The sequence below is a fragment of the Ranitomeya variabilis genome, chromosome 6 (assembly GCF_051348905.1).
Source record: "Ranitomeya variabilis isolate aRanVar5 chromosome 6, aRanVar5.hap1, whole genome shotgun sequence".
Taxonomy (NCBI): Eukaryota; Metazoa; Chordata; class Amphibia; order Anura; family Dendrobatidae; genus Ranitomeya; species Ranitomeya variabilis.
Genome location: NC_135237.1, coordinates 365,849,065 through 365,876,926, shown reverse-complemented (window position 1 = coordinate 365,876,926; position 27,862 = coordinate 365,849,065). Strand labels below are relative to the sequence as shown.

The 27,862-nt window shown below is 44.9% G+C and overlaps 1 protein-coding gene across 2 annotated transcripts; it reads right to left on the bottom strand.

Moving 5' to 3' along the window:
• Positions 1 to 14,992: 14,992 nt before the first annotated feature.
• On the bottom strand, positions 14,993 to 26,576 carry GMNN (geminin DNA replication inhibitor). 2 transcript variants are annotated; one of them, XM_077269976.1, is made up of 7 exons: positions 26,491 to 26,576; positions 22,832 to 22,899; positions 17,707 to 17,805; positions 17,202 to 17,337; positions 17,043 to 17,125; positions 16,355 to 16,465; positions 14,993 to 15,411 (listed from the first exon to the last, which is right to left on the bottom strand). In XM_077269976.1, exons 2-7 carry the CDS (start codon positions 22,886 to 22,888, stop codon positions 15,274 to 15,276), a joined length of 624 nt encoding a protein of 207 aa, XP_077126091.1. In that variant the 5' UTR covers positions 22,889 to 22,899; positions 26,491 to 26,576; the 3' UTR covers positions 14,993 to 15,273. The 2 variants fall into 2 exon arrangements, with proteins under 2 accessions (XP_077126091.1, XP_077126092.1); XM_077269977.1 differs by having other exon boundaries at positions 22,832 to 22,894; positions 26,491 to 26,573.
• Between the last annotated feature and the right edge of the window lie 1,286 nt (positions 26,577 to 27,862).

The window sequence follows — 27,862 nt, the reverse complement described above, 5'->3', positions numbered from 1 at the left end:
TCAAGGATAGGAAGGACAACCTCCTGGTGGTGCTGTCAAGAGGGACATCCTGAAAATAGAATTACCCATAATTCCATTTCTAGGAACCCTCCATGACAGCACCATAGGAGGATAATTCCAGACCTAATAGGGACAGGAAACACAAAGAGGTAAAACAGCCCCACCCAATTTTCTCTCTCCAGTGTTTTTATAAAGGACTACACATGTATGAATGTTTCAATATTTATTTACATCCCCAAATGAAACAACAAAGTATCATCAGTATTAGACATTAAATCAAGTCTATAATGTTTTGAAAAGGTATGCACGAGGACCAGGTGGCAGCTCTGCAGATCTGCTTGATGGAGGCACTTGCACTCTCAGCCCATGAGATTGACATAGCTCTGGTGGAGTGTGCTGTAAACTTCTCTGAAGGTACCATTCCTTGGTTTCCGTAAGCTCCACAAATTGCCTTTTTAATCCAACTTGCAATTGTGCTTTTGGAAGCTCTCTTTCCTTTATTTTTCCCAAAGTGCTGTATGAAGACATTCTGGTCCTTCCTCCAGGGTCTTGACCTTTGAAGATAGTGAAGGACTGTTCTTCGTACATCTAAAGTATGGAACTCCATTTCTTTAGCATTGGACGCTTCTGACAAAAAGAAGGCAGTATGATTTCTTGGGATCTATGGAACTCTGAGGAGACCTTAGGTAAAAAAGATGGATCTCTGTTTGTGAGGGCCGGTAGTTCACCTAGATAAAACCTTTATTAAATAAGTGGGATCTCGATAATTATAGAACCAAAGAGAAATACTAAAGACCCCTAAAATTTAACTTTTATTAATTCGATTAAAAGTATATTCAAAACTACAAATGTGTGCTTAGGGTAAATAGGAGCCACCAAATACCATAATTTAGATCTAATTACCCACAAGACCATTTTTTGTCTCCCCAATAGGGGTACTTATACCATTTTTCTATGTGTGCGTGTGGTTTTTCTGTGTTTCCCTATTTTGGCCCTTGTTCCCGGCAGTGGGAATAACTTTAACCCCACAATCAAGTCGTCGAGATATGGTATTATTAGCACATCCTTTTCTCTGAGATGAGCGGTGACTTCTGAAATTAGTTTTGTAAACACCCAAGGGGTGCTAACCCAAAGGGCAGAGCTCTGTATTGAAAGTGGCTTATCTGGGATTTTATTTGTACTGCCACTGAGAAACTTGCGATCCTGCTGGCGGATAGGGACATGGTTGTACGTGTCCTTGAGGTCTCTAGCACTACCATGTAACACTGTGGGAAGAGGAGTTTCACTGCTAATCTTATTCTTTCCATCTTGAATGACGGAATTACCAGATAACTGTTGAGGCCTTTTAGATTTATGATGGTCCTCCAAGAATTGTCTGGCTTCTTTGTGAGAAAAAATGATAATTACTTACCGGTAATTTGATTTTCCAAATCCATGACGGCACTTAACGTGAGAGATGGTCCCAGCCCCCAGGAACAGGAAACCTGCATAGGAGATAAAAGATGGGGACGGCACCTCTCTCTTCAGTCTGTTGACAGAGTATGCCAGGTAACCGCTTTGTTAGTTCAGGTTTAATGTAAATTACATTTATCTCCATGCTGTCACTTGGTGTAGTTATATTTCCCCATCAGCTTTTTATCATCTGTATATATTTTTATCTTATATTATATATATATATATATATATATATATATATATATATATATATATATATATATATATATATATACACTTTTTTTTTTTTTGTGCAATACACAACCATCACCAAGATAGGGCGGGAATTAATACGGTGCCGTCATGGATCTGGAAAATCAAATTACCGGTAAGTAATTATCATTTTTTCCCTTCCCCATGACGGCACCTAAAGTGAGAGGAGAAAATAGAAGACTCCTAGGGTGGGACAACAGCCGATAAGACTTTCCTCCCAAAGGCAAGACTTGAAAGCCCCAAGTTCAACCTATAGTGGCGAAAGAAGGTAGAAGGTGAAGACCATACTGCCGCATTACAAATTTGTTCTATTGACGCGTTTGCCCTCTCCGCCCAGGATGTGGCGATAGCTCTTGTGGAGTGTGCTGTCACCACTAGTGGAGGGCATTGCCCTGCAGACGAGTAAGAGAGTGCAATAGCCATGCGGAGCCACCGTGCAATAGTAGATTTCGTGGCTTTCTTACCCCTGTTTGCTCCCTGAAAGGAAACAAAAAGGGCTGAAGACTGTCGCCATGATTTTGTCACTTCCTGGTATTGGATTAGGCAACGTCTGACATCAAGGCAATGAAAGATTTGTTCTCCCTGGGATTTTGGATTGGAACAAAATGAGGGTAAAACTATCTCCTGGTCCCTATGGAATTTTGAATTGACCTTCGGTAAGAAGGCCGGGTCAGTTTTGATTATTACTCTGTCCTCCAGAATTGTAGTGTATATATAGAGCTAGCCTGAATCTCACTATTGCGTCGAACCGACGTCAGGGCAACCAGGAGAACTGTTTTTAGGGTGAGAGTTTTTTCCAATATGGAATTAAGAGGCTCAGAAGGAGAAGTTAAGGCCTGGAGCACTAAATTTAGATCCCAGGGAGCAACCTCTGGCCGAGGTTTAAATGGTCTGGCTGTGAAGGCTGTGGCTTTGATCAAATAAGGCGCCAAGCACCGAAACCTGCACCTTTAGGGTGCTGGTAGATAACCCCCATTCCAGACCTTTTTGGAAGGAACTCTAAGACTTCCCTTATTGGGACTTTCTGAGTGATGGTTGATAGGCGTCGCCCTGAGAACTCTAGAAATTTTTCCCAGATTTTTTGGTATTTATCAGATGTAGTTTTTTTCCTGCTGGATAGCAGAGTAGAAATTAACGGAGCTGAGAAACCCTTTGCTAGTAGAAACCCCCTATCAAGTTTCAGGCAGTGAGATGTAGACTGTGTACTTGAGGATGGGACACTGGACCATGGTGTAGTAGATTTGGCACATAGTACATCACCCAGCTTTGACACAGACATTCCTCTGCTCCTAGCATTCTCATGGTATGCCTTTCAGCTAACCCCAGCTTACCCTGTTATTTATGACCTTGTTTACTCAGGCTTGATTGTATGCATCTGGTCCACCCTTAATTCTCTGACCAAGATGAGCAGACCACTCCTCTGCTTCACACCTGAACGCACTTAAGGTACCTTCACACTCAGCAACTTTACCACGAGAACGACAACGATCCGTGACGTTGCAGCGTCCTGGTTAGCGATCTCGTTGTGTTTGACACGCAGCAGCGATCTGGATCCTGCTGTGATATCGCTGGTCGGAGCTAGAAGTCCAGAACTTTATTTGGTCGTCAGGTCGGCGTGTATCGTCGTGTTTGACAGCAAAAGCAACGACGCCAGCAATGTTTTACATGGAGCTAACGACCTGTGAGAACGATAAATGAGTCACCGTTACGTCACAGGATCGCTCCTGCATCGTTCTGGAGCTGCTGTGTTTGACATCTCTACAGCGACCTAAACAGCGACGCTGCAGCGATCGGCTCGTTGTCTATATCGCTGCAGCGTCGCTGAGTGTGACGGTACCTTTAGTTGTACATATATTGCATTTATAAAGTCTGCATGACTTTAGTCTGCAGTGTGATTTCTAGAAGTGTGTTCTAAAAGTGTGAAGATAACAGTAGAATTAAAACCTGAATTGAACCTGAAGGGAACGGAAGGTAACTGGCCAGTCACTGTAAACAATGTTTCTGTTTGTTTTCACTTTCATCCCTATAATCCTTCACTTTATGCTAACTCCCCTAATCCCTACACCAAGTAAGGAACTGTTTATCTCTGCTTCAATTCTCCCCATCCATCTCATCTCCTCCTCAGAACTGTTCCTTAACATACAATCCTCTGCCTCCAAACACAGACAGCCACCTCATGCCCTCTCCTGCTCCCACCTGCTAACACTTTCTCTGCTCCTTCTCACTGCTGGTGATATCTCTCCAAATCCTGGTCCTCCTCACCACATTCCCACAGTCATTTCTACCTCCCATCCACGCTCTATCACAAACTTCCGTAACCTCTCTAACCTTATACCTATTCGCCCAGCCCCCACTTCCCCAGTCCCACTAACAGGAGCTCTGTGGAACGCTTGCTCTGTCTGCAACAAGCTTTCCTACATCCATGAACTCTTTGTTACTACCAAACTTTCCTTCCTCGCCATCACCGAAACCTGGCTCACCCCTTCTGACACAGTTCTGACACAGCCTCCCCTGCTGCACTCTCTTACGGTGGCTTCCACCTTTCTCACCTCCCCCCCCCCCGCTGCAGCAGCAAACATGGCGGAGGAGTTGGTTTTCTCCTGTCAGATAACAGCTCCTTCACCCCAATCCCACTTCCACCCTGTTACCCTCCCTTCCTTTGAGGTGCACTCTGTGCGCATCTACTCCCCCTCCAACCTCCAACTGGCTGTCATTTACCGCCCCCCCAGGGCCAGCCACCACCTTCTTTGACCACTTCACCACCTGGCTACTTCATTTCCTTTCCGCAGACATCCCCACTATCATCATGGGCGACTTCAACATCCCCATTGACACTTCCCTCTCAGCTGCCACTAAACTTCTGTCTCTCACTTCCTCCTTCGGCCTCACTCAATGGTCTTCTGCAGCCACTCACAAAGATGGTCACACACTGGACCTCATCTTCACCCGCCTCTGCTCCCTATCTAACCTCTCTAACTCACCTCTTCCTCTCTCTGACCACAACCTTCTCACATTCTCTTCCCTCTCCACTCCATGTCTACAATCCCCACCCCACAAACTTTCACACCCTCGCAGAAATCTTAAACATCTTGACCTACATTCATTCTCTGAATCCCTCCTCCCTCTCACAGACATAAGTTCTTTACACAATGCGGATGACGCTGCTGCTCTATATAACACCACAATAGCTGTAGCTCTGGAATCTGCTGCCCCACTTACACATACCAAAGCTCGCAAAATCAACAGACAGCCCTGGCACACGAGCCTGACCAAAGAACTGAGGCGAGCTTCCAGGGCTGCTGAGCGCAGATGGAAAAGATCCCACTCCAACGAGCACTTCATCGCATTCAAACAGTCCCTCACTACTTTCAAGACCACACTCGCCACAGCTAAACAAACCTACTTCTCATCTCTCATATCCTCCCTGTCTCACAACCCTAAACAGTTATTCAACACCTTCAACTCTCTCATCCGTCCCCCAGCACCTCTTCCCTCCCCACTTATCTCAGCTGAAGACTTTGCCTCATTTTTCAAGCAGAAGATTGATAACATCAGAGAGTTTTGGTCAACAACCCCCAGAGCCCTTCCTCCCGACTTCCCAGCCCTCCACCTTCAAATCCAACTTCTCCACCATTACAGATCAACTCTCCACTCTACTCTCAAGATCGCATCTCACCACCTGTGCACTTGACCCGCTCCCATCCCACTTCATCCCAAACCTCACCAAAGTCTTCATCCCAACCCTAACCCATCTCTTCAACCTATCAGTAACAACTGGTGTTTTCCCCTCAAGCTTTAAACATGCCTCAATCACACCTATCCTCAAAAAGCCTTCTCTTGACCCATCCTCTGTATCTAGCTATCGCCCTATATCACTTCTCCCTTATGCCTCCAAACTACTGGAACAACACGTCTACCTTGAACTGTCCTCCCATCTCTCTTCTTGCCCCCTCTTTGCCCGCTTACAATCTGGCTTCCGGTCACACCACTCCACTGAAACTGCCCTAAGGTCACCAATGACCTCTTAACCGCCAAGAGCGACACTACTCTGTCCTCCTCGACCTGTCAGCTGCCTTTGACACAGTGGACCATTCCCTATTATTACAGACCCTCTCATCCCTTGGCATCACAGACTTGGCCCTATCCTGGATCTCATCATACCTAACAGACCAGACATTCAGCGTCTCCCACTCACACACCACCTCCTCTCCTCGCCCCCTATCTGTCGGAGTCCCACAAGGTTCAGTCCTTGGGCCCCTGCTCTTCTCCATTTACACCTTTGGCCTGGGACAGCTCATAGAATCTCATGGCTTCCAGTATCACCTCTATGCCGATGACACACAGATCTACATCTCTGGACCAGATATCACCTCCCTACTAACCAGAATCCCTCAATGTCTGTCCACTATTTCATCCTTCTTCTCCGCTATATTTCTGAAACTTAACATGGACAAAACAGAATTCATCATCTTTCCCCCATCTCACGCGACCCCCCCAACGAACCTAACTATTACAGTACATGGCTGCCCACTCCCCAATCCCACAAGCTCGCTGCCTCGGGGTAATCCTTGACGCTGATCTCTCCTTCAAACCACATATCCAAGCCCTTTCCACTTCCTGCCGACTTCAACTCAAAAATATTTCACGAATCCGTACATTCCTCAACCAAGAATCTGCAAAAACCCTAGTCCATGCCCTCATCATCTCTCGTCTTGACTACTGCAAGCTCCTGCTCTGTGGCCTCCCCTCTAACACTCTCGCACCCTCCAATCTATTCTAAACTCTGCTGCCCGACTAATCCACCTGTCCCCCCGCTATTCCCCGGCCTCTCCCCTCTGTCAATCCCTTCACTGGCTCCCCATTGCCCAGAGACTCCACTACAAAACCCTAACCATGACGTACAAAGCAATCCACAACCTGTCTCCTCCATACATCTGTGACCTCGTCTCCCGGTACTTACCTACACGCAACCTCCGATCCTCACAAGATCTCCTTCTCTACTCCCCTCTTATCTCCTCTTCCCACAATCGCATACAAGATTTCTCTCGCGTATCACCCCTACTCTGGAACCCTCTACCACAACACATCAGACTCTCGCCTACCATCGAAACCTTCAAAAAGAGCCTGAAGACCCATCTCTTCCGACAAGCCTACAACCTGCAGTAACCACCGATCAACCAAACCGCTGCATGTCCAGCTCTATCCTCACCTACTGTATTCTCACCCATCCCCTGTAGATTGTGAGCCTTCGCGGGCAGGGTCCTCTCTCCTCCTGTACCATTTATGACCTGTATTAAGAATATTGTACTTGTTTTTATTATGTATACCCCTCCTCACATGTAAAGCACCATGGAATAAATGGCGCTATAACAATAAATAATAATAATTTGGCACATCTGGAAGGATCCATGGGTCCGACATGGACATACGCCTGAGCCAGGTGAACCAGGCCCTCTTCGGCCAGAAGGGTGCGATCAGTATTATTTGTGTCCCATGCTCCCGGATTTTCTTCAACACTGTCGGTATTAACGGAATCGGGGGAAATGCGTAGGCCAGTTGGAACTTCCATTGGTGTAACAGCGCATCCACTCCTTCTGGGTTCTCTCGTGGGTTAGGGGAATAGAACCTTTCTATCTTCCGGTTTTGTTTTGTGGCAAAGAGGTCTATCTGTGGGATACCCCAAAGGGCACAGATTTCCCCCAAAATGTCCTGATTTAGAGACCATTCGTTCTGATGTAGTACATGCCTGCTCAAGTTTGCGACAAGGTTGTTCGTTCCTTTCAGATGTGTCCTCGCCAATGATAGGAGGTGATTTTCTGCCCAAGAAAACAGTCTTTTGGTTTCTTCTAAGAGATCTTGACCTTGTTCCTCCTTGACAATTTATGTAAGAGACTGCCGTGCTGTTGTCGGATAAGACCACTAGGTGTTTCCCTTTGATAGTTTCTTGTTTGCAGAACTGCTAGCCTTACTGCTGTTAGCTCCTTTAGGTTGGAGGATGCTGACTCCATCTGAGGATCCCATCTGCCTTGCAGAATTTGACCCTCCAAATGTGCCCTCCAGCCGAGAGGGCTCGCATCCGTGGTTAGCACCACTGGATTTTGGACTGACCAGGGCACCCCGTTTTTTAAATTTTCTATTTTTAGCCACCAATCTAAAGAGTCCTGCACTTGTGGCCATAGCACGATTTTCCGGTTTAAATTGTGGGGATTTTTTGCTTGTTCGGTAAGTATTTGCCATTGCAGGTCCCTTGAATGCAATTGTGCCCACCAAACCGCTGGGATTGTGGCTGTCAACATCCCCAGAAGGGACATGGCTTCTCTTAACGAGATGGGCCGGCCTGTGTTTGATTTAATTTTTGTCTTATGTCTTTGATTTTCCTGTCCAGAAGGACACAAACTTGCTTGATCGAGTCCAGTTGAATTCTCAGAAATTCCTGTATCTGGACTGCAAGCATTTTCGATTTTTTTAAATTGATCAACCACCCTAATTTGGACAATAGGTCCCGTACTCTTGAGACTGCCATTACGCATTCTTTCTGGCTGTCCGCTACAAGGAGAAAGTCGTCTAGATAGGGTATTAGTAAGATATTTTCCTTTCTTACCAACGACGCTATCTCTGAAATTATTTTTGTAAAGATTCTGAGGGCCACTGACACCCCGAAAGGGAGACATTGGTACTGTAGGTGAGTAGGGATTTATTTTTACTACCAGTCTTACATTTTTTTTGATGTTCTACACAAATGGGAACATAATAGTAGGCATCTGTGAGGTCCATTACTGCCATGTAACAGCCTGGATATAGCAGTTTTACTGTAGTTTTTAACGTCTCCATTTTGAATTTTTCTACTTTGATGTATTGATTTAGGGATTTTAGATTGAAGATTGTTCTTAGCGAACCATCCGGCTTTGGCATGAGGAATAGGGTACTGTAAAACCTTTTCCCAATTTCTTGTGCTGGTACTTTTACAAGAACTTGTTTTTCCCTGAGGAGATGAACTTCCCTTTCCAATGTTGCCTAATTTCTTTTTGCGACATGGGTGACTTTTACTCGATGAGGAGGGAGGGAGGTGAAGTTTAAACGTAGGCCTTCGGTTAAAAGGGAGATTACCCATTGTGATGTTTGTAATTTTTCCCATTGGTGGACAAAGAATCGAAGCCTCCCTCCCACCTGGATATCGGCGTCATTGCTGTTTGGGGTCTGATTTCTGGGGAGGCTTATTAACCCCGTACTATTCCGTCAGCTGGCAGATCCCCTGCCGCGACATGTCAGCTGTTTTGTACAGCTGACATGTGCGCGCAATGAGAGCGAGCAGAATCGCGATCTGCTCGCGCCCATTAACTAGTTAAATGCCGCCGTCAAACGCTGACAGCGGCATTTAACTAGGGCTCCCGGCCGCGCGTCCGGAAGTGCTCGAACCGCTGACCCCCGTCACATGATCGGGGGTCATCGGTGCATTGCCATAACAACCAGATGTCTCCTTGAGACCTCTATGGTTGTTGATGGCTGATTGCTTTGAGCGCCACCCTGTGGTCGGCATTCAAAGCAACCCTGCATTTCTGCTACATAGAGGTGATCTGTGCTTCACCTCTATGTAGCAGAGGCGATCGTGTAGTGCATGCTTCTAGCCTCCTATGGAGGCTATTGAAGCATGCCAAAAATTTTTAAAAAAGTGTTTAAAAATATAAAAAAATTAAAAAGTATATAAAAGTTCAAATCACCCCCCTTTCGCCCCAATCAAAATAAAAAATCAAACCTACACATATTTGGTATTGCCGCGTTCAGAATCGCCCGATCTATCAATAAAAACAAAGGATTAACCTGATCGCTAAATGGTGTAGTGAGAAAAAAAATCAAAATGCCAAAATTACATTTTTTGGTCGCCGCAACATTGCATTAAAATGCAATAACGGGCTATCAAAAGAACGTATCTGCACCAAAATGGTATCATTAAAAACGCCAGCTTGGCACGCAAAAAATAAGCCCTCACCTGACCCCAGATCACGAAAATTGGAGACGCTACGGGTATCGGAAAATGGCTCAAATTTTTATTTTTTTTTTTAACAAACTTTGGAATTTTTTTTTACCACTTAGATAAAAGAGAACCTAGACATGTTTGGTGTCTATGAACTCGTAATGACCTGGAGAATCATAATGGCAGGTTAGTTTTAGCATTTGGTGAACCTAGCAAAAAAGCCAAACAAAAAACAAGTGTGAGATTGCACTTTTTTGCAATTTCATCGCACTTGGAATTTTTTTCCCGTTTTCTGCTACACGGCATGGTAAAACCAATGGTATCGTTCAAAAGTACACCTCGTCCCGCAAAAAATAAGCCCTCACATGGCCATATTGACGGAAAAATAAAAAAGTTATGGCTCTGGGAAGGAGGGGAGCGAAAATCGAAAACAGCTCCGGGGGTGAAGGGGTTAAAGAGATATCCTCTCTCTTCTCTCACCCCAGGGCTTCCCACGTGTGGATTTATCCCCTGGCCGACCACGGCCTGTTTTTCCTGAACCCCGAAAGGAACGCCGATTATCATTCCACCGCCGTCTTGAAAAAGGAGGAGGTGGGAAATGTTTTTTCTTATCTGCAGTCTTCTCTAGAATATCATCTAGTGCCTTCCCAAATAGATATTGGCCCTCACAAGGGAATGCACACAATTTGACTTTAGACTGAAAGTCAGCCGACCAATTTTTAAGCCTTAATGCTCTCCTACCAGAGTTGGAGAGGGCACATGCACGGGCAGAAAAACGCACTGAGTCAATGGCGGCATCTGCCAAGAAGACTGCCGCATTTTGAAGTGAGGGTATTACCTCTAAGAGTCTCTCCCTTGGACATTTGTCCCTTATTTGCTCACTCAATTCCTCTAACCACTTTATCATGGCCTGAGCTGTACAAGTGGCGGCCACTCCTGGCTTAAATGCCCACGTCGATGCTTCCCATGCTGATTTTAAAGGGAACCTGTCACCTGAATTTGGCGGGACCGGTTTTCGGTCATATGGGCGGAGTTTTCAGGTGTTTGATTCACCCTTTCCTTACCCGCTGGCTGCAATATTGGATTGAAGTTCATTTTCTGTCCTCCGTAGTACATGCCTGCGCAAGGCAATCTTGCCTTGCGCACGCGCAGTATGCTTTGCCCAACTGCGGGCAAAGCCAAAAAGCATTAGTGCACATGCGCCGGCGCACTATGTCCTGGAAGTATTTCGCTGTGTTCCGGGACATAGTGCGCCTGCGCACCAATGCTTTTCGGCAGTTGGGCAAAGCATACTGCGCGTGAATGAACTTCAATCCAATATTGCGGTCAGCATGCAGCCAGCAGGTAAGGAAAGGGTGAACCAAACACCCGAAAACCGGTCCCGCCAAATTCAGGTGACAGGTTCCCTTTAAGAAGGCGTCCGCCTTTTTATCAAGAGGATCTTTTAAAGCCCCCATGTCTCCAAAGGGAAGCGCTATGCCCTTGGAAGTGCAGAGTCCAATTTAGGTGCTTTTTCTCATTTGTCACAGATTTCTTCCTCAAATGGATATTTACGCCTAAGGGACTGACATTTTTTTTGTTTTTTTCCACTCTTTTTAATTAAATGTAACACATTTTCGTGAAAAGGAAAAACTGTGTTTTTTCACCTCTAAGTTGCTAAACATAGAATCTTGGGTTGTTTTATGTTCTTTTGGTTTTTCAACCCCCAATGTTGCTCTAACTAGCTTAAGTAATTTCCCAACATCCTCAGCTAGTACATACGGCCGACCACACTCTTCATCTGAAGAGTCTAAATCGGAGTCATCATCAGGTGGCAGTTCCCCTGGTTCACCTTCTGATTCCACATCAGAGGTTTGGGCAGGTCTAGGAGGTGGATTTTCAGAGTTATGTAATCTGTGCTGTTTCATTTGCTCCTTTACTGTGATTTTTACTTCATCCCTAACGATAGCCTTTATATTTTGGAGTAATGATGACGACTCCTCGGCCAGTCTTATCTATACATAACCGACTGATCCGTTTGTCATAGGTTTTAGGGAGCGCTTTATCAGAGCGCGCAGACTTTATTTTTCTGCTTGGCCGTAGCCTTCTTCCCCTGCACAATATAATACAGAGACTGTGTTACAACAATGTTATCTGCCTTACAAAGGCACTCACCCACCGAAACCTTTAGTACCACAGGGGTGTGTGGAACGTCCACTGGCACCGTCGATTCCAGTCAGGTCTGCCATGTTGGAGAGGCTATTGCCACTGGTACTCATGGCTTGCCTCTTTAAATAATACAGGGGGGAAAGCGGTGTGAGCGTCCCTGCACTTCCTCCCTCCAGGGAGAGTCAGCACACCGCTCCCCTCTGCGTGTGACGTCACTTCCGGTTGATCCCGGAAGTCCACCCATTCACCTCAGCACCAGCCTAGTAATGGGGCACGCCTCTACCTCGGCCCAGCCTCTGGCCAGGAGTGGACGCCGGGGAGGATGCCACCTGAAGCAGCGTGAGTAATGCAGCAGCACACGCCGCTGCTGCTCCAGCCGCAGACCTCGGTCACCAGACCGGCCCCTCAAGAGAGCAATCCCTCTGGGTCGAGGCAGGTTCCCTGCAGGAACAGGAAACCAAACTGAGGCGAGAGGTGCCGCCCCCATCTTTTATCTCCTATGCAGGGTTCCTGTTCCTGGGGGCTGGGACCATCTCTCACATTATGGGCCATCATGGGGAAGGGAGTACAAACCCTTTCCTCCACTTGTTTCTCCAGCAGCAACATTACTTCTTTCTCCAGGCTCTGCCGTTTTACCTGAGAGGGTTGTACCGGAGTCTGTATCTCGGTGGCGGCCACTCACGGAATCTCAGTTTCAGACCTTATCTTATGATCTGCCGAATCCAGGTGCTGGCTGATATCCTCTCCCAGGCCCAGAGGAAGTGAGCCTCCCTCCTACCTGTCCTTCTCTGGCTTCTCCCATTCTCTTTTCATGAGGCCCTGTAACTGGTCATTAATGGGGGAAGGTTCTACATTTTTACTGCAAGCTGTCAAACATGAGCTCATGGGCTGATTTTTAAGGTTTTTCCCTCTACCAGTCCCATAACAGATTGGACTGCTCTTATTAGTCTGTCTGTAGCCTCTACTGGGAACGTGACTTCTTCTGAACTGCAGTCAGTATTTTGACTGGTCTGAGTCATCAGACTCTGAACCTGTGGGGTCACTTCCAGTATACGCTCCCTGCTGCAATGACATGCAGCTGCTCTCCTTACTGCTTTCGTCGCCATGATCACAGTGATGCTCTCCAGGAGTTCCATGTACGTCAGAGGGTCCTCGGGGCGCACTTATACCACCACTGTTGGCTGCATTCCAGCGAGGGCACCACACCAGCATCCTGCTTTGTTTTCTGTGTCCTTCACACCCAGGCATTGCCTCACGGGCTGAGTGGCCACCAATTCCACAAAGCACAGCCCGGACACTGATGTGTCTCACGGGTTGTTTTGGACCTCACGCTCAACAGGGAGGGCACGTAAACGTGGCCTCTGAGGAGTCTGTTTCACCTGGCACTGATGTACCTGCAGGGCTGCATGGCCACCATATTCAATCAGTATTTTTTTCTTCACCTGGGCATTGCCTCACGGGCTGTGGCCATGCTTTGCTCAGGGAGGGCATGTCGACCCACATGGCCTCCGAGGCAACTACCGATACCTGGCGACGAATGCAGTTCAGCTGCCCCAACACCACCTGTCCCAGGCATCCTCTGTTCTTAAGATCTTTAATGATTCCCTGTCAAGGACAGGAAACCAGCTGATGCGGAGAGAAGGTTTCCTGTGTCCTTGAAGGTTTCCTGTGTCCTTGAAGGTTTCCTGTGTCCTTGAAGGTTTCCTGTGTCCTTGAAGGTTTCCTGTGTCCTTGAAGGTTTCCTGTGTCCTTGAAGGTTTCCTGTGTCCTTGAAGGTTTCCTGTGTCCTTGAAGGTTTCCTGTGTCCTTGAAGGTTTCCTGTGTCCTTGAAGGTTTCCTGTGTCCTTGAAGGTTTCCTGTGTCCTTGAAGGTTTCCTGTGTCCTTGAAGGTTTCCTGTGTCCTTGAAGGTTTCCTGTGTCCTTGAAGGTTTCCTGTGTCCTTGAAGGTTTCCTGTGTCCTTGAAGGTTTCCTGTGTCCTTGAAGGTTTCCTGTGTCCTTGAAGGTTTCCTGTGTCCTTGAAGGTTTCCTGTGTCCTTGAAGGTTTCCTGTGTCCTTGAAGGTTTCCTGTGTCCTTGAAGGTTTCCTGTGTCCTTGAAGGTTTCCTGTGTCCTTGAAGGTTTCCTGTGTCCTTGAAGGTTTCCTGTGTCCTTGAAGGTTTCCTGTGTCCTTGAAGGTTTCCTGTGTCCTTGAAGGTTTCCTGTGTCCTTGAAGGTTTCCTGTGTCCTTGAAGGTTTCCTGTGTCCTTGAAGGTTTCCTGTGTCCTTGAAGGTTTCCTGTGTCCTTGAAGGTTTCCTGTGTCCTTGAAGGTTTCCTGTGTCCTTGAAGGTTTCCTGTGTCCTTGAAGGTTTCCTGTGTCCTTGAAGGTTTCCTGTGTCCTTGAAGGTTTCCTGTGTCCTTGAAGGTTTCCTGTGTCCTTGAAGGTTTCCTGTGTCCTTGAAGGTTTCCTGTGTCCTTGAAGGTTTCCTGTGTCCTTGAAGGTTTCCTGTGTCCTTGAAGGTTTCCTGTGTCCTTGAAGGTTTCCTGTGTCCTTGAAGGTTTCCTGTGTCCTTGAAGGTTTCCTGTGTCCTTGAAGGGCAGATCCCCTCTCGTTGTGTCATCATGGGTGATGGAAAAAAATATTTTTTACTGCTCTGGGACTGATCTGCCCCTGACACTCTCCCTACCACTCACTAGTGAAGGATTCTGGACCTCCCTGGGAGTCAGATAGCTCCTCTACAGATATCTTTCTCCCTTTTGCCTCTGATGGTGATACTGAGAAAAGGTGGTAAGGGATGATTGAAATGCCTTGTGAACCATACCCCTTAAAAGAACAGTCCTCATTGACAGAAGAATTTTGTCTCTACAATCCTGACAAGGCATTTCTTGCATGAAGGTTGTAACTTTAAGGCACATGGCACATTTGTGGGACTTGTCTTTTCTTTTTTGGAGCAGGACCCTGTCTCTCTGAAAAGAGGGAAGGGACCATAATTATAACTCCTAAGGACATTCCTGCTCCAAAGATGAGACACCAAGCCAGGTACTTACTGGGTTTGGGACAACACTTGGTTCTGCAGCTGCAGAGCAAGAACGACCACCCTCCATCATAGCAAAAGGTCCTACCTTGTTGTGTCTTCCATCTTTACTCCATTTAAGTGAAAGAGATTTGAATGCAAATGTTTATTTAAAAAAAAAAAAAACTCTAGTTAACCACCTTTTATCAAGGCTAGTGGATTAAAAACTATTTACAGGTGTGAAAATACATAGTATTTGCAGTTATGACAAGTGGCCCCTGGGAGGGCAACTATAAGGACATTGTGTCTGTACTGGCAGTTACTTTGCATCACCAAGATAGACTTCCACCTAACTCGTGAAATCCTCCACAAGTTCCAGTAAACAGGCTGAATTTGTAGTGGCAGTTCCAGCCAGTTTACACTTCTATAACAGTCCACTTATGCAGTTTTAGAGTTCATGGTTCATCATGTTCCATGCTGGAAGATAAACATGACTGTTGATCCTCCAAGTCTGCTTCATCTTCACATCTGGCTTCTTCCAAGTCTAAGTTTTTCAAGTCTTCAAGACTTGACGGTGCACTTCCAGTAAGCCTCTAAAATAAGAAGAAACCTTAAAAGTTGTGGCAGAAAGCTAAAGGAGAAAAATAAAACCCACACAATAGAGCTAAATATGTTACAACATTAGGAACCTAGTGCTAATGACGCATATATAAATTAAGCATCAGAACTTTAAAGGGCCACTGTCACCCCCTCCAGCCGTTATAAACTAAAAGAGCCACCTTGTGCAGCAGTAATGCTGCAGTCTAACAAGGTGGCTCTTTTAGTTTTTGCTTCTGTTATTCCCTCAATAAAGCGTTTTATAATTTTCCCTAAATACCTGTCTTTGTACCTGGAGGCAGGTCTGAAGCCTCCTCTGAAGCGCCCAACTGCCGTCGCTCATCTCTTCTGGGGCGATTGTCGCCGCCCCCTGCGCACTGTTCTTAAATCTGGCGCCTGCGCTGTGCGTGCCTGGGGCACAGTGCGGGGCTGGGATTCCTGGGCAGACCGATGCTGGAAGGCGGGGAACTCGCTGACAAGCGCAGTGCGCATGCCCAAGAATCCCAGCCCCGCACTGTGCATAATGCATAACACAGTGCGGGGCGGGGCTTCAATAACAGGGTGGCCGCACTGCCCGCACAGGCGCAGTCAGGCACCCGGCATCTGAGCTATGATGGCCAATGAACACTGCGCCTGCCCCCGGCAGGCACGGCGTAGGCTTTGAGAAGAACAGCGTGCAGGGGGCGGCGACCATCGCCCCAGAAGATATGAGTGACGGCAGTTGGGCGCTTCACAGAGGAGGCTTCAGACCTGCCTCCAGGTACAAAGACAGGTATTTGGGGAAGTTATAAAACGCTTTATTGAGGGAATAACAGAAGCAAAAACTAAAAGAGCCACCTTGTTAGAATGCAGCATTACTGCTGCACAAGGTGGCTCTTTTAGTTTAAAACGGCTGGAGGGGGGGTGACAGTGGCCCTTTAAATTTAGTGTTGTACTCACCTCAACTAAGTTTGCCATGTACTGCACATGTCCTGCTAGTTCCATGAGTTCATCATTTTCCTGCTTCAGTCGTACAATCTCTTCATCTTTGAGCTCAATTTCTTTGTGCAGCTGTCAAACAGATGGCAAGATTAGCATTTGAGTAGAGACCTTTAACCTGAAGTCTATGACAAGTTGCATAGTATGGTAGCAGCAGCGAGACATGTCACAACCCCTAGCTGAAGTAATCACAGACAGAAAAACAAATGACTTCACAAGGGGACTACAGCTTTAGGGATTTGCATTGTGAAGTCATTTTATGTTCATGTTTCAGCAAGTAATAAAATAGGATTTCTATAAGGCCAGAAACAACTCCAGAGAACTCTCCAGTGACCACTGTCCCATTTATCTCACAGCAACACACTTTGCAGTGGTTTGCAGCATGCCAATTTTTTTTTGCCTGTAAAAAAGCCAGGTGCTTTATGCATGCATTTTTACAGCTGCAAAACAAATGTATGTAAATACACCCCCTCCCACAACAGGAGAACTGTATCTAACAACGGAGGGAAGCTCTTGCAGGAGCAACTTCAAATAGCTGATCATATGAGCCAAGCATTGAACCCCCAAATGATCAAATACTGAAAGCCAATCATGAGGCCAACCTGTGTTTTAAGATTCCCAGCTAACTTGACGTTAAACGTGTGGTTACCTTTTCATTCTCCTGCAGTACTTCATAGAGCGCCTTTCTCCTTTCCTCTGCAAGCTCCTTCCAATACTGGTATGTGGGATTTTCTATAGACAAAGTTCAGGATTAAAAAAAACAAAGATGGGAAGTCCAGATTAAATACAGCAGGCAATGAGGATTTACCTTTCACCATAAGTTCATAGGCTTCATTTGAACAGTCTTTATTCTCTCTTTGCTCTGGGTCAATAGCAACTTCCACCTTTGCCTTCTTTGAGATGATCTGATCATTCCATAGTTTCCTTTTTGTTGAGTTTTTGGTCTACAGAAAAGACAAAGCATTAAAAGACTGCAAATTGTGTGAAGATCAAGTGTGCACAGCAGATGCAAGTTTGTACTATATTACTGTGTTGTATGTGTTCACTGAACCATGTGGATTTACTGCATCTAATGAATGCCTATGGGCAAGACCAACATCTCCACTGCAGATGATAAACATGCTGCAACTTGTAAATGAATGCTGCAGGCAAGCTTATGCAATGTCAAATAAAAGCACAGGGGACATGGGATTTATAGAGATCCCATCCACTGATCTTGTATCATAGTACACAGCAGGTTGGTTGCAGCACAGGAGCTGAATCCAAAATGCTGCTATTCCCTAGATCGTAGATGTGAAGGGAACTACACATACCTCAGTAATACGGCCGACAAGCTGACCAGTGGCAGACTGCTGAATCACCTTAAGAGTCCTCCTCTGTACATTGTCATGTGCTTTGTCATTAAAATAGTCCTAGGAGAAAAAAAAAAGAAAAAAAGTTTGTGTCAACATTAGATTTACACAATTACAACAGTGCCCCCAATTCTTACACAGAACAGAGGCCTATTCTTAGGCCTAGACAAGCAGTTTGGATAAAAGCTTTAATCAATATACTTAAAGTAGTGTAAACAAGGATTACATTGAGAATGATTTATAATCTGTACCACCACCACACTACAGCAAACAAGCAGCTAGATAACAGGTTAGAACTGTATCACTGCCATACTGTGAGGGTATGTGCACACGTTCAGGATTTCTTGCAGAAATTTCCTGAAGAAAACCGGAAATTTTCTGCAAGAAATCCGCATTTTTTTTTTTCCGTTTTTTTTCCGTTTTTTTCGCGTTTTTTTAGCATTCTGCAAGCGTAATTAGCTTGCAGAATGCTAAAGTTTTCCAAGCGATCTGTAGCATCGCTTGGAAAACTGACTGACAGGTTGGTCACACTTGTCAAACATAGCGTTTGACAAGTGTGACCAACTTTTTACTATAGATGCAGCTTATGCAGCATCTATAGTAAAAGATAGAATGTTAAAAATAATAAAAAAAATAAAAAAAATGCTTATACTCACCCAGACATCTCATCAGCGGCGTCCGTTCCTCTTTCTCTAGCTGGCGTGTGCGCACAGGACCTTCCGTGACGTCACGGTCCGGTCACGTGAGCGGTCACATGACCGCTCACGACCAATCACAGGACAGTGACGTCATTCGGCGAGGTCCTTCAGCGCACACCAGCTACAGGAACCAGCCAGCGTGCAGCACAGAGGCGGGAACACAGCGCCGGACATCGAGGGTGAGTATAGGACTGTTTTTTATTTTATTTCTTATTTTTTTACCAATTATATGGTGCCCAGTGCGTGGAGGAGAGTTTCCTCTCCTCCACCCTGGGTACCAACCGCACATAATCTGCTTACTTCCCGCATGGTGTGCACAGCCCCGTGCGGGAAGTAAGCAGATCAATGGACCCCTAGGTGTGCGGAATCCCCGCAATTCCGCATTTTTAATGAACATGTTGCTTTTTTTTCCGCTATGCGATTTTTTCGCGGAAAAAATCGCAACATTTGCACAAAAAATGCGGAATACCTTGTAAATAATAGGAGGCATATGTTAGCGTTTTTTTCGCGTTTTTATAGCGAAAAAAACGCTAACAATCCTGAACGTGTGCACATGGCCTGAGAGTCACTGATTCGCACTATACTCTGACATGAGCTCAGCTTTCCCACGGTCAGGTTCTACTGCCGGTTATCTTACTGTCAATCAAAAGAACAAGTGTTGAAGACTGTGGGAACCTGCATTGTTAAACATTTCAACCATTATGTCAAGCCCTTTAAAGTTATGGATTATCACATTCTCAAGTTACAACATTTGACACCAGTGGCTCCTGTGACAGGTAACTGTACAGCACATGTCATCTCATGGGAAAATCTGATTTTAGCCTGCAGTAAACTGTCCATTCAAACTATCCAGACGCATTACTCAAGCCAACAATGTAAATACTGAATATATAAATGTACAAAGTTGGGGCATAATAATCACTCTTGACTGACAAACTAAGGCAACATCTCTGCAATATCAACCCAAGTCAGAAGGGGATTTTTTTCTACCACATGAAAACAGAATAACCTGCTGTTAACAGCAGAAAGATCTATGCCAGGCATGGGAAAGTGTGCATTTACACCAGATTTACTAGTGTAAATTACAAGTCATGCAGCTCCATCCACTTCCAATCTCTGCCCAGTTTGCCATCAGCATCTAGTTGTGGTAAGATGTAAGTTATGGCAAGCACAATAATTTGGGACTTCTAAAAAAAAAAAAAAAAAAAAAAAAACTGCTATAACCGCAAGAAATAAGTGAAGAATTAAAGCCAGTGGTATACTTTGCAAAAATTTGATCAAGTCAGATGTATTCATCAGAACATGGCCCTAATAAGTACAGCCACCAGGGGAGTGGAGGCTGGAATACCCAGTAGCCACCTCTACAAGCAGCATTAACAGGGCTTGTGCAAGATAAGACGCAGGTCCCATTGGTGGAAACTACTAAAACATTTATGGTATATCCTAAAGTTATACCACAGTTGTACATAATTAGTACTCCTTTAAGGACACATCCACCCAACTGAGTCTGCTGAGGAATCTCTAGGAAAATAAGTGTTACATGCAGATCTGCCATGCAGTGTAAAGGCTGAAAGCTGCAGCAACAGATCTGACATGCTAGACTTTAGGAACTAAACAGCTGATAAATGCTGCCTGTGGCTTGAGCAGCATGTATCAGACATTGCATGTGTGATTTGTATGGCATGTTTGACAAACATTTGAGGAATTCCAGAAAGATGCTTTAAAAGCTGCTGACCGCTTCACCCCACACAGCAGCACATGTGCATTAGCATCCATCACTTGGGCATCACTTGTGCAGATTGAGAGCATCGCTTGCCAATAGATGCTACTGTGCGTGCACTGCCATTTCACTGTAGTTACATATTTTATTTTAAAGACCACAATATCAAGGGCAGTAATTAAAATAGGAGGCAAGATCACTGATGGTTCAGTGACATGTCATTTAGGCCCATAAGGAGGAATATGAAAACAGGGCAACAAAAATATATCTGCCCTGAAGCACGAGAATCTCATTAACCCCTTAATGACAGTCAATACGTCTTTTTACTGACCTGAGATATAAGAGAATAGTATCCCCATACAGGTGACAATCCAGCAGCTGTTGACTGCACTACAGCTGACAATTTGCTGTATCAGCCACGATCAGTGTTTGCACCATCCAAATCTGTTTAACCCCTTAGATGCTGCTGTCAATAATGACTACATCACTATAAATGGTTAACAGAGTGTGGGGGTCTTCCTCTTTATCCAAACTGGTGCCCTCAGATTATTATTTTGTGGTCCTGATATTTGTCATGGCAATTCACGACCAAATAGCGGCCTTACAGTCTGACGGCTCTAGTAATCTTCAGAAGTTACCGACATTTAGGTGGTAAAAATGCACATTTTCATTTGTCATACCACTTTGCATTAATTCCTGTAAAGCACCTGAAGGGTTAATAAACTACCCGACAGCAGTTTTCAATATGTCTAGGGGTGCCGTTTTTAAAATGGTATCACGTTTGGGGGTTTCCCAATATATGGGACCCCTAAAGTCACTTCAAACATGGATAAGTCCCTAAAAAAATAAATTTTGTAAATTTATTTGAAATTGCTGCTACATTTTTAAACGTCCTAAAATGCTAACAAAATAAAATAACATTTTACAAATGGTGCTGATGTAAAGCCGACATGTGGGAAATGTTTATTAATGGTTTGCTGTGGTATGACCATCTGGATTAAAGGGATAATCATTCAAATTTAGAAAATTGCTAATTTAACATTTTTCTCAAATATTTGATATTTTTTTATAAATAAACACAACACATAATAGACCTAAATTTATCATTATCATAAAGTATAATGTGTCACGAAAAAACAATCCCAAAATCACTGGGATTTGTTGAAGCGTTGCAGAGTTATTACCACATAAAGTGACACTGGTCAGATTTAAAAAATGTGGCTCCGTCACTAAGGGGTTAACTGATAACTGCAATTACAGATTAAACCACCACAAGATGAATTTTATTAACCAAGGTATCATTTTAATCAGTATAACAGCACCGACCTGACACTACTTAGCAACATCCTGATGACTGGTTCGCTTTTAAACTGACATTAGCAAGGCATAATTTTAACTGCTGGATTTCATCTTCCCTGCAATGCCATCAAGAACACTGGGAGTTTACGTGAATGGACAATCCATTACAGATCACATTACTGTGGTATGCCTGTGTAAAGAGGCTATTAACCCCTTCATGACCAAGTGTATTTTTGTTATTGCTCCCCTTCTCAGCCATAACTTTATTTAAGGTCAAAAATGGCCCTACAAAGAAAAAAAAATGTCAAGTTTTCCTTTTGAACAGCACCACTGATTTTACCATATCATGCACTGGAAAATGAGAAAAAAAAATTCCAAAAAAAGTGCAATTCCACAATTGTGTTTTTTAACATGTTCACCAAATGCTAAAACTGACCTGCCATTATGATTCTCCAGGTCATTAAAAGTTCATAGCCACCAAACAAAAAGGGAATCTGTCTCACACTGCGCACGTGTGAGGCCATTTGATTGCACATGCGTGGTAACTATACGCGATCTGTGAAATTCACAGAAAAGAAGATGTATAGCAAGCCAAGGAGGGGGTTGGAGATTGACAATAAAGCACCACCCATAACTGGACCAAGGATATTTCCATACACTGTGAGGAATATAAATTGTATTTATGGATCATAGGTGGGGAGTCAAGGGGGTATCAAAAGTACTTGTATAATGCATAGGTGAATGATATTTTTACATGATATCCCAAAAAAGTGGAGACAGATTCCCTTAAAATCACACTGTCTGACAGGCATTTTACAGCCGTGGGTGGATTGCGATTCCACCCACAGCTGTTAGAAGCACATGTCAGCTGTTCAAAACATCTGACAGGTGTCAGGAAAGATGTCGGATCAGCACCAGAGCCAACATCAAAGGGAGAGATTCTGATGTGGGCATAACATTACAAACCGTAACATTTTTTGTAGTTCCACCAGTTGGTCCATGAAAGTGGAACCTTACATCAGCAGTGCAAGTTAAATTCTATACGAAAATTTCTCAGAATGGGGGGTACGGGAATGAGTTTTTACTTTTATTTTTCCAGAGGGCTTTGACAGCATAAAGAAATTCTGCTTTGCCTACATAGTGTGACTAATAAATCTGTTACTGTATGTTTCAAGTGAAGCTTTCAGATGACCACTACAGGGTAGAAGACTGACTTTCTTGGGCTCACTGATCTTATAGCAAGTGTGCAGGTAAATTTCAATTTCCTTCACCTCAATAAAAAGTTTAACATTCATCTTTATCAATAAAAATTCACACACATTTGTTAAATAAAAGACAGCACTGGCAAGATAAGGGTTTATATATTTACCTTGATGGAAGTAGCAGGTCGGTCCACATCAGTTCTGGTTTTCTTGTTGGAATGCATGATAATCTGTACTGAATGCAGAGAAAAATTTTTTTTTTTTTTTTTTTTTTTTTTTACTATAGGCAAATTATGTTGTGTGCATATAATACACGCCAACACTAATGTTCATTACATACACAAACATTGACAAATGCTGGGGGAAATGATCAGACATGAACTTTTGCTCTTAAAGGAAATAAGCCACGCCGCACGATAGCAAGTTTTGTCTTCTCCATTGAAAGAAAGTTTAACACATTCAGTGGGAGGTGCTAAAGACAAATGCTTGGGGAGCCAAAGCCACTTGCTATTAAGAGCATCGCCAGCCTTGTTCAATGTGTACGTATGTATAAAAATGTAAAGTTACTCAGTTGGCAGCTTGGAAAAGATTAGCAGACAAAGTCAAAGCTCTACAGCCACATTATATTCACACAACCAGACCCCTCTGATTTGGGTTATGTCCACATCTGCACAAGAGATGTTGACAAATTAAAGCGATTGTCTATTACTAGGACAACCCCCTTGATTCAAATGTTTGGCTTCAATAAACCAATAAAGCTTATACTTCACTCCCATGCCAGCACTGATGCCACAATGTCAGAACTCAAATCTCCTGGAGCTCCTGTGCAGTTGTGACACAGGAACCTAGTCAGCACTAGTGTCACTGTCACCACCTTCAGACAAATCGAACAGGAAGGGGAGTCCGGGCTACAGCTGGTCTCCGACTTCCTCTTCCTGCTCAATTCAGTAGGAGGCAGGGACAGTGACACCAACATCACAACCACACAGGAGATGGAGTAGCAAAACCGTGGGAACAGTGCCAGCACAACAGGCGAGTACAAGGTTATGTTTCCATGGTCAGGAAACGCTGCGTACAGCATCCAGATGTTAAGCATAGTGGAGGGGATTTTATGAAATCCCATCTCCACTATGCGTTCAAAGACGCAGGTGGCAGACCTGAATACACACACATGTGGCACGTCTATAGACTGCAGCATGTCTTTATCTTGTGGAGACGCTCAGTCTCTGCAAAATAAATTATACAGTCTATGTATAGGATGCAGAGATTATGCACGATTCAATGGACACATGCGGAATCACCACACTTACAAATTCCGGCAGCGCTTTGGACAGAGCAGGTATCTGCTGCATCCAAAGCACTGCCATTCCGGACTGTGGAAAGAGCCTGTTATTTTCTGGAGGCATGACAACAAGTTGTCCAACTAGTGAACAACTTTAAACTCTTACAGGCAGGGGGTCCATGGAGCTCTCGAGCCCATGTAGTGACTACTATAGATCTGCAATAAGCAGCCTAACAGGGACAGCAGCATTAATGGTCCAGATGTCAGAGCCCTTAAATGGAACCAGTTATCACAATTTAGTATGTTAAAATAAGAAGGTATGGCCATAATGGGGCCTTTATACTGATTTACTAGTTACCTGTAGGAAAAACCCCACATCATGGTTCTTGTTTAATTCACATTAGAAGTTTGGGTGCAATATCGTCTTCATGCATAAAGTGTGAATGGCACCATCGTGGCCACTGGCAGAGCTTGCACACATTCATCTTCCAGTGGTCTTCAGCAAAATGGTCCATGAGCAGATTGAGATCTTGGATCCGTGAGCCCAGGTCTGAATCTGCATGCAACACCCTCAGCACCACTTTGAAGACATTAGGGTGTCAATCTGCGCATACGACACCATTTTGCTGATGAGCACCTGGAAGATGAATGTGTATACACAAGTGTCAAAGGCAGAGCAAACTTCCAAAAAGGCTGATACGAAACAAGTTGGTTTCTTGTTAGGCATTTTTTGTTTATAGTTCTAACAGATGAGCATCATAATAAGATATAATGCAGTGGGTGTTAATGAAAGGGTTAAATGACTTAGGGCCACTGATCTCACAGTCCTTCAGGGATCATACTCACTTGCTAGAAAAAAAAAAAAAAGTCCGTAATCTGGACCGGAAAAAAAAAAAAACAGACGAGTCATGCGATTTCTCACATAGCATCCGTATGACATGTGTATGTAATGCGTTTTTTTTCTCTGCTACTATTTTCCTACAATCAATTACAGTGTTCTATGCCACAGAATGGTAAGGTATCTGTCAAAAACAGACGGCATACAGATGGTCCGTATGCCATGCGATTTTTTTCTCGCACCCATTGACTTGCATTGGCGAGTCTCATCCGAGATACATAGCATGCTGCGATTTTTTTCTCAGTCCGATTTCAGCTGAGAAAATATAAAAAAAATTTGCAGATGACATGTCACCCATTGAATAACATTGGTCAGAGTGCAATCTGATTTTTTATCGGATTGCACTCATCTGTTTCTCGCCAATGAGTATGAGCCCTTAGTGTGAGATCTGTGGCCCAAAGTCATTTAACCTCTTAGGCTGGGTTCACACTGTGTTGAACCCATCCGTTAGACGGACTATGTTACACCGCGGCATAACGCAGTCCGTTAATGCCGCCATTGAATCCAATGTCGGATGCATCGCTGGCGTGCGCTAGCGATGTGCCGTCATTGAGTGATGGACCCAGAGACGTGGGCTGCAGCGTTTCCAGGTCCATCACCGCTAGTGCAGATAGAGCTAGCAGATGCTCCATCTACGCTAGCGCGCTGCCACACCGGCACTTGCATTAACAGCAGCCCATTAACGTATGTGTGGAACAGGCTGCTGTTAACACAATGTGAACCTGGCCTTAAAAACAATCAGTTACTTCTTCATATCTGTGAAAATGGGCTGTGCCAGCTTTGATGCCAATTCTGATGCCCAGAACCCATTTGGGCCAGGCTATAGGGACCTTGGTTTGATACAGGGCATCACTATGTATTCTTAGTGTGAGATCAGTGGCCCAAATTCATTAACCCCTTATCACATTCAAATCTGTGAAAATCAGCTATTTGCCCACTTTGATGCCAGTTGATGCCCAGAACCCATTTGGGCCAAGCTGGAGACCTGATTTTGATGTGGGGCTCCCTGTTTTACATGTCTGTAGTGTGATATCAGTGGCCCAAAGGCATTTCACCCCTTCATTAACACCCTTCCGTGTTCGGTGCCCATTTTTGTGCCAGTTTTATACATTTTTGTAGCTGTTTAAGTGTATTAACACCAGGGCGCCTCACTGCATTGCATCTTGTTGTGATGCTTATTTGTTAAACCTATAATAAAAATATAAAAAATTGCCAAATAAAAAAAAAAAAAAAAAAAAAAAAAGACAAATGAACCAACGTCAGCCTCGTTCATCCGAACGCAGAGGGGCCGCAGCAAAGCCGACAACCCTCCCCACAGTCCTGTACAGGGCAAGGCGCTGCCACAAGTCATTCCAAGCATAAAAACAACACCGGCATCAGGAGAGCCAGCAGAACGAGTCCGGCCCGACAGGGGCCACAGCTGCACCGCACCTCCCCCCGGAGATAACAGCCGCCACCGGACAGGGCGGCCGGGGTCAGAAGCAGCCCGGACCACCTAACTGCAGGAGCTCTATGAGAAACACGAGCACCTCTGTGAGGAGGCCATATCCAAACCTGGGGAAAACAGGTGAGCATGAAAAATGGCGGGACAGCGTAGAACCGTTAGAGGGACATTTACAGAGCGCGCCAATATTCCTGGGACTTACCGCTGCAGCACAGGCCACCGACCACTTCCAGCGCCTTCTCTGTAGTGTGCGACTCTCCCGCGCTCCGCCTCCTTTATACTTAGCGCCCAGACGTCACGCCCCGCCTTTTCCGTGCTGAGCGCTCAGGTGTCACGTGTGAGCTCCCGCTCGTGGAGATTGGAGACGTTGCAGTCTGTGTGGACTCACTGGAGCCTGTGGTAAAAATGAGGATCACCTCACTGAGTGGGGCGCGGGCAGCACGCCATGCTGAAGGGTCCGTCCGCGAGCAATTGGTGGGCAACGTCTGGCAGTAACGTAAAACCTGACAACATCTGTTAGAGATGAGCGGAGCTGTCTGACGTCATCACAGCTAGAGATGAGCGGAGCTGTCTGACGTCATCACAGCTAGAGATGAGCGGAGCTGTCTGACGTCATCACAGTCACCCAAACCTTACAAACAGGTTACAAGAAGCTGGGCCTAGTCTCACCCGTCTTGTCCCATGTGTCCCTTGTTTTGGCGCCCAGGCTCCTAGGTTAACCCCTAAGCGACCGGGCACATTTTTTAAAAAAATCTGACCAGTGTCACTTTATGTGGTAATAACTCTGGAACGCTTCAACATAACCCAGTGGTTTTGAGATTGTTTTTTCGTGGCACATTATAGTTTATGATAATGGTAAATTTAGGTTGATATATCTTGGGTTTATTTATAAAAAAAAAAAATCAAATTTGACAAAAATGTTCAAACTTTATCCCTTTAATCCAGATAGTCATACCACAGAAAAACATTAATAACATTTCCCACATGTCTGCTTTACATCAGCGACACTTGTAAAATGTTATTATGTTAGCCTTTTAGGAGGATTAACCCCTTCACGACCTCCGCCATACTAGGACAGCAAAGGTCGCTTCCCTCCCTTTGATGTGAGCCCACATCTTTTCCGAAACATGTCAGCTGTTTTGAACAGCTGACATGTGCCCGGAACAGCTGACGTGCCCGGAACAGCCACGGGTGGAATCGTGATCTACACGCAGCTATTAAGCCGTTAAATGCCGCTATCAAATGCTGACAATGGCATTTAACATGCACTTCTGGAAATCTGCCTATCAGTGACCCCCGTGATCGCTGGTCACCGGTGGGTTGGCATGACAACCGGAGGTCTCCTGGAGACCTCTATGGTTGTCACTGCCGGCTTGCTGTGAGTGCCACCCAGTGGTTGGCGCTCATAGCAAGTGAGTAATTCAGCTACATACAGGCGATCTGAACATCGCCTCTGTGTAGCAGAGCCGATCGAGTTATGGCAGCTTCTGGTTTCCCATGGAGACTATTGAAGCATGCCAAAAGTTAAAAAAAAATTGTTTTCAAAAATATAAAAGTTTAAATCACCCCCCTTC

What these genes read in the sequence shown, in the direction of transcription:
- GMNN (XM_077269976.1), bottom strand. Translation starts at nt 22,888, where the DNA reads ATGCATTCCAACAAGAAAACCAGAACTGATGTGGACCGACCTGCTACT. An exon ending in TACTGCAGGAGAATGAAAAG is followed by an intron (nt 16,466 to 17,042) that starts GTAACCACACGT and finishes TCTGTTTGACAG; the next exon opens with CTGCACAAAGAAATTGAGCT. An exon ending in ACATGGCAAACTTAGTTGAG is followed by an intron (nt 15,412 to 16,354) that starts GTGAGTACAACA and finishes TTCTTATTTTAG; the next exon opens with AGGCTTACTGGAAGTGCACC.